Source organism: Arachis ipaensis, chromosome B4 (assembly GCF_059453495.1).
Source record: "Arachis ipaensis isolate K30076 ecotype BB chromosome B4, ASM5945349v1, whole genome shotgun sequence".
Taxonomy (NCBI): domain Eukaryota; kingdom Viridiplantae; phylum Streptophyta; class Magnoliopsida; order Fabales; family Fabaceae; genus Arachis; species Arachis ipaensis.
In genome coordinates, this window is record NC_142439.1 from 145,542,556 (window position 1) to 145,550,066 (window position 7,511).

At 24.3% G+C, this 7,511-nt stretch overlaps 1 protein-coding gene across 1 annotated transcript; it reads left to right on the top strand.

Annotated features, from left to right (window-relative positions):
- The first annotated feature begins 233 nt into the window (after positions 1-233).
- LOC148569538 (uncharacterized) lies at positions 234-1,105 on the top strand. Its single transcript, XM_016339020.3, has 2 exons — positions 234-406; positions 649-1,105. The coding sequence occupies exons 1-2, from the start codon at positions 310-312 to the stop codon at positions 936-938; spliced, it is 387 nt and encodes a 128-aa protein (XP_016194506.1). The 5' UTR covers positions 234-309; the 3' UTR covers positions 939-1,105.
- The last annotated feature ends 6,406 nt before the right edge of the window (positions 1,106-7,511 follow it).

The following is a 7,511-nucleotide window of genomic DNA, read 5'->3' on the forward strand; positions in this document are numbered from 1 at the left end:
GTTTATGTGTTTTTGCTAACAAGTACTCTTATTAGAATATTAATTAAAATTACTATTAGTAAATTTAAAAAAAAAACATTTTTATTAAACACTTTAATTAATTAGTAATTTTAGGACATTTGTTAACATGACTCTTGTTAATTTATTAAGTCTATTATTTAGACTTTAACATCTATATGCATAATTGAATCCCTTCCTTCCACTTCATACGCGGTTTACGGGCAATATAAATACCCAACAGCTTGGAATATATAGTCATGCAAAAAGAAAGAAAATATAAGTGACAACATATACACAATAAATCACAGCATGAAGGCTATTTTTATTGCATTCTTACTTTTGCCATTCATGGCCTTCCTACTCTCTTCAACTACTCTAGCAGCTAGAGAAGTTCAACCAATCAAAGGTAAGATAGAGTACTCCTTAAATTAGTTATACTAATAGGTGAAAACTCAGGTGCAGTCGACTTCACGTGAAGTTGATAGTTAAAAACGATTAAATGATTTGACTGATTTGGCTAAATTTTTATCTAACGACTCTCAACTATCAACTTCATGTATGTGAAGTTGACTGCACCTGACTTTTCACCATACTAAGTATAGCATTATGTGGCTACTAATTAGCTAGTAAGACATAATTTACTTGCAGGTGATGAGGGAGGGTATAGAAGAGGAGTAAGACCTGGAGAAGCACCTCCACCTCCTCGTTCCAATCATCTTATTGGTGTTCGTCCTAATCCATATTACCGAGCACCTGCTTTTGGAAATAATCCATATGGAAGAGGAGGAGCACACCATCCACCACCTCCTAATCATGCTGCCTCTATTGCTAATCGCTATGTTTATGGAACAACACCTCCTAATCCTATGGCCAATACTCCATATAGAGGATGCATTAATAATCCATACACGCGTCGTTGTTCGCCACCTAATAATTAAACCTTAATTAATTATTGAGGTCGTCTAAGAACAAACAATAATTCATATTAACTACTGTTTTCTTTTAATTTGTGTGCCTTATATGTATATCAAAGGCAAAAACTCATTTGCAGTTATATTTATGTAAAATTAAAAGTTGATAATTATTAGATAATAATTTAGTTAAATTTTTTAAATTATTTAAAAAAAAATTATTATTAATTTCATATAAAAATAATTGTATAGTCAATTTTAATAATGTCTGAATGCATAGTATCAGGGACGGATCCAGAAATGATATTATGGGAGACCAATAACACATATAATATTAAAAATTATGTAAAAAAATTATATAATATAAGATGTATTATAAAAATATACGGATAGAGAATATATTTTAAAGTAAAAAAATATGTGTATACTTTTTACTAACGAAGTGGTCGATTCTTCGTATCATAAAATTCACCGATAATAGAATTTATGTCAAAATTTTCAACAATTTTTTTTAATATAATTAAAAGACAATTAGCAAGAAATTCATCTTTTATTTTGTTTCTAAGTTATTTTTCACAATATTCATAGTTGAAAAAGATCTCTTAATTGTAGCAGTTGAAACAGAGAGAATTAATACCAAACGAATAAAAAAAAACGGCCACAAGAAGAAAAAGAATTCACTTTATGAGATTTAAAAATTTTTATTTAATTAAAAATATTAATAATAATATATTTTTCAGATTTTTTTTAATATTGTTACTTATTTTTTAGATATTAAAAATTATTAATATTTAAATTAGACTGAACTTTTATTTATATTAGATTAAATATTAAATAACTTTTTAAAAAAATTAAATTATACATAATAACTTATTAATATTAAAAAAAGTTGGGGCCGAGGCCGCCACTCGCCCCTTATGTCCGTCCTGCATAGTATGAACTCCTTGTTTTATATTGTATGCAGGTACCTACGAGTGTGTATATTTTTATTTTACTAGCCAATAGAATAAGCGATCTCAATGTATTCGTTTCAATTTCTATGTACGTTTTTAGTTTGTAGGTGTGTGCGTGTTAGTTTTGAGTTTGTAATGGTGCTTATTGTGAAATTAAATTATATGGTTTGAGCTTTATTTTCATCGGCAGGGAAAGGAGTATTGGCTTTTTATGTTTAATTAATCTACAATAATATTAGCTCAAGATTAAGATTTGTTCGAAAATTTTATTTTTAAATTGGTAAATCAGGTAGAGCACTACTTTATGTAGATTATGCACCAATAATTTAATTTGGCGGTGATGAAGGGTATTATTATGAATCTTAATTAGTACTAGAAATTTAACTACTTTTCAATGAACGTAAAAAATAAAAAGATAAATAAAAAAGCATATTTTTGAAATGGAGGAATTATCAATTTAAAAATCTAGTTAACCTTAACCAACGTGCTTACGGCTGTATTTGGTTATAAGAACAAAATAAAATAAAATATTAATAATAAGACACAAATGATAGAGATATAAAAATTAGTATTTTTATTTTTTTAAAAAATTTAAAAAATATATAATTATAAAAAATTAATAAAAATAATAAAAAATAAAAAATAAATTATATCTTTTATTAATATTTTTTTATTTTTTCTGTTAAACATAAAATACATTAATTTAATATATTTGAACATAATATTTTTAAGAAGAGTGCTAGGGGGCAGCATTTTTGTTAAATTCTGGCCAACACTTAATCATCAAAAGGAAATTGAATGATTCTACACCATTAGATGCAATCTCACACCATTAAAAAAATTATTGATGGCTAATTGATGGCTAAAAACCACAAAATCTGCTGGCCCCTAAATTTTTTCTATTTTTAATTATATTTTATCTGTTAAACACGATTTTATATCTTTATGTCCAGTGTTAATAAATAAATGCAACTAACCTAAAGGTATAAGCTATAAGGGAAATGCTAGTTGTACAATATTAATCAGCATTTAATCAGCCTTTAATTAGATTTAAATAATATTTAATTATTTTTTTAGTGTAACATGTTCCTATTTTGTAGATACATATCTATAATTAGATTTTAATTTTAATTTAAATTTTAAAACCCACCCACTTCATTGGTGGTTACGGTGACTTTGCTTTACTTTCGTAACTTCACGTAACAGATACAGTTTTTTAAATTCCTTATTCTACGGGACACGCATTAGTGAATCGGGATATTCACGCGCATTAGTGAATCCCAAACCAAAAAGGACGCTGCCAGGTGAATTCTCCATCTCGTCTTCATTGGTGAAGACCATCACCACCTTCCAGCTGAAGCACTCTCTCATTTTACATTGGTGAAAGGTATCATTATTTTTCACACATGTGTTTATGTAATTTGTTAAGAAATATCATGTTCAACATTTTTAATTATATTTTAATTTAAACAAAAAAATACTCTGCTGATTTAATTGGAACAAGGTTGATCTTATTTAATTTTATTAATAAAGTTGTTGCAAATAAAGTATATAATCAACAATTAATTTAAAATTGTGTTGTTATTTTTCGATTATAATACATCTGATAGTATGATATTTTATACAAAATATTTTTAAAACACATCTAAAATCAGTCAACTTTAATAATACAATATAAATGTTAATAATACAATTATGAATGGTCGAATATAATTATATACATAAACTAAAATATTTTCAATTGTAGTTTCTTTTTCAATTGTAACACATCTAAAATATTAAGTTATACAAAAAATATTTTTAAAACACATCCAAAATCATAAATCTAAAATTTAAATTTAAACATTAAAAAATAATTGTAACACATCTAAAATTATAAAGTTATACAAAAAATATTTTTGAAACACATCCAAAATCATAAATCTAAAATCTAAATTTAAACATTAAAAAATAATTGTAGCACATCTAAAATTATGATGTTATACAGAAAATATTTTTAAAACACATCCAAAATCATAAATTTAAAATTTAAACTTAAACATTAAAAAGACAGCTTTGTAAATGAGCGCCGAAAAGGAGGAAGGCAGCGTTGAAGATGAGCGCGGAAGAGGATGAACGACAGCGGAGGATGACTTTTCGATGTGCACCTCTGAGCGCGGAAGAGGATGAACGACAGCGGAGGATGACTTTTCGATGTGCACCTCTGAGTTTTCCATGTGCGCCTCTGAATTTTCGACATGGCGCAAACGTGACTTTTCTGCTTCTTTGAGTGTTTTGTACGAGTTTAATTAATAATCTGATAGTTTAAGGTTTATTTTATATTTTTAAAATCAAAATTTTGAATTTTGAATAATTTGATTTTTAGATATGTATTTAAATTATAATATATTAATAATTAAATATATTAAATCTGAAACAAAAATTTAAAATTTAAATTTTAAATTTCAGTTTTTTTAGATTGTATTTTGAATGTGTATTTAATTTTAAAAAGATAATAAATCTATTCATAATTTTTAGTTGTGTTTGTTTTAATTTTTTTTAATTATTGTAATAAAAGGCTGAATGTTGTACGATTTTTAAAGGATACCTAGTTGAACCGAAGCTATAAACCCGCAACAAAATGAAAGATCGCGGTAGAAGTTATCAAAATTTTTACGTTGAATATAATGCTTGTTAAAATCATATAATAAATTAATTCAATTGATTGAGTATGACATGTTGATTTGTCTATTTAAAGATTTTTCTTTTCGTATTGAAGAGGAAATTGATTAATCAATGTCGATGTTAAACTTCATCCGTTTATGAGTCTTCTTTGCAAGTCTTGCTTTGCATTTTATTAGTCAATGGAAAAATATTGACTACATACACAATATATATATGAGTTATATCATACCCAAACAATATGACTAACAAGTGATTAAATTGAACTTGAAATTTAATTTTACATAATACATATTTAAAATTTCTTTATTATAAATTTAAATTGAATTTTAAAATCAAAATTTTATCTTGTAAATACTTTAAATACATGTATTTGATAATTAAATTTATCAAGTATAGTTAATAATACACATTATTCTTGTCATCTCCTCCCTCTTTCTCTCTGTATATATGTATAGTGATGGATCTAAAAAAATTTATTAATAAGGACAAATCATATATAATAAGATAATTTTTAGGATAAAGTGTACTTTTTGTTCTTAATATTTGTATTTTTTAAAAAATATACCTAATATTTAGTTGCATTTAATTTTGTCCCTAACGTTTTCGATTTATGTTAAAATTACCTCTAGATGTCAACTTATATAAAATGTTAGGAATAAATTGGAAATTTTTAGGAATAGTTTTGATACAAATTGAACGTTAAGAATAAAATTGAATAAATAAAAAATATTAGGGAGAACGAAAATTGAATGAAATTAAACATTAGAAATATTTAAAAAAATATAAATATTAGGATAAAAAATATACTTTATCCTAATTTTTATAATTATATTTTATTATTATAAAATAAAATTTAAAATTTTTGGTCATTGTCTATAATCTGCTATAAGACTTTTTATTTTAAATTTTAAAAATATCTTTTTACTAGAAGAGGTTGATAAATTATTTTGAAATTCAAATTCTAATGAGAATGATTTTTTTTGAAATATTTCTTTGTTGCTAAATTAAAAAAGAAATTTATAAAGTTAAATTAATTTATTAATAAATATCAATATTAAAGAAATATAATTTATAATTTCACAAAAAAATTAAAAGTATAATATGAATATAAAATACTCAGCAAACTAATCATAGAAAAATAAAATTTTATTATACAATAATCATTAACCAAAAAATAAAAATATTACACAATAGTATAATTATAAAACAAATGCAGTATAATTTAATAAAATAAAAATTACAAAAAGATAAGAATAAATTTTTAATTAAATCAAAATAAATTAAAAAATTAATAGAGAAAATAGAAAAATCGAAAACTGGAAAAAAGTAAAAATATATATATATATATATATTTTTATATATATAGCAGCTAGAAAGTTGGATTCGGAAATTATTAGAATTAGGGTGGCTTATTTTGACTTTTTATTCTTTTATTATTATTTATTTAATTTTTTATTAAATAGTTAAAATCAAATTTTATATATTTATAAAATAAAATTTAATTAAATATTTTTTAATAATATTATAATTGTGAAAAATGTGGTCAAAATTATTTATATAATAAGATAACTAAAATTTAATACTATATATTACTTGAGAATTTTATAAAACTCAATAAGACTAGGACACTTGCCCCACATGCCACTAAGTAAATCCATCTTTATAAAGTATAAACATAATGGTGCTATCAATACGCATCATGCTGATGCTACTATAATATCTAATCTTTCTTGGCACTATAAAAAATGCATGATGCATGATGTCGCAGTTATATTTCCATGCATGCAAATCAAAACGGAAAATGAGGTAGACAACGTAGTACGTGGCTACTAAATAAGAAACTAAAGTATTAATTTAATAAAAATTATTAATTTATTCGAATAAAACATTGTGAATGACCAATTCAACTAACTAATTACGTACCAAACAATTTGAGTTGATGAGTGGCTAACATTAACATAACGTTACTTGGGACGACTTGACCATGAAATTAAAGTAACTTGGTGATACGATCCACCACAGATTGATCTATAGAGTGTATGCTGGTTTATCAAAATTTTGATCAGTTTACATAGTCTAAATGAATAGGACGCATGTGGCTACTAATATGCAAGATAACATTGCAAGGCATATATATTTGAATACATACCCTTCAATATTGTGATACTATAAATACTGAAGTGTAGTCTCATCTTCACTACTCACCAATAAAATATTTTCTAATTAATAATCATATCATATCATAAGATGAGGCCAATTTTTTTTGCAATAATATTCTTGCTTTTGGTTTACGTAGTGTTCCCTCCCTCTTCAACATTCGCATATTCAGTAGTAGAGAAGCGTAAGAACTCTCATCTTATCTCCTTCCTAATCATTTATAGAGTGTTATTATTTATTAGAGATATGAGCATTTAATTTTAGAAGAAAGAATCTTAATAAAAGTTTAAATTTAAAAAATTAAAAGAAAAGATTTATGTAAAATTCACGTTTCAAATTTAAAATAAGCGCAGCTCCTATATATTTATAAAAAAAAAAGAATATATTAAAACTATAATTATTTAAGTAGAGAGACAATAGATGTATATAAACAGTTATAATTAATAGATACTATGTACATTAGGCCAAAATTATCTCTATATGCTTGGTCTTTGAATTTTATTATTTAAACATAATTTTAAATTTATCTTTCATAATTTTGGTTCGAATAAATTAGTTTCCGATTATTTAGAATAATAGATAAATTCATTTCCAATATTGTTTAAAAAGTAACAAATTAGCCTTCTCACCAATGAGTAATAGTTCAAATGACATAGTCTCTTCGATTCATACTCAATTAAGAGGTTGCGGGTTCGAGTCTCCTATCTTTGGTAAAAAAAAAAAAAACAAATTAGTCTTATCTTTTTATAAAAAATAATATGATTGAGAAATTAAATTATTTAAAATTTTAATAGATATTTAATTTATCTAATGTTTAAAAAAAAAT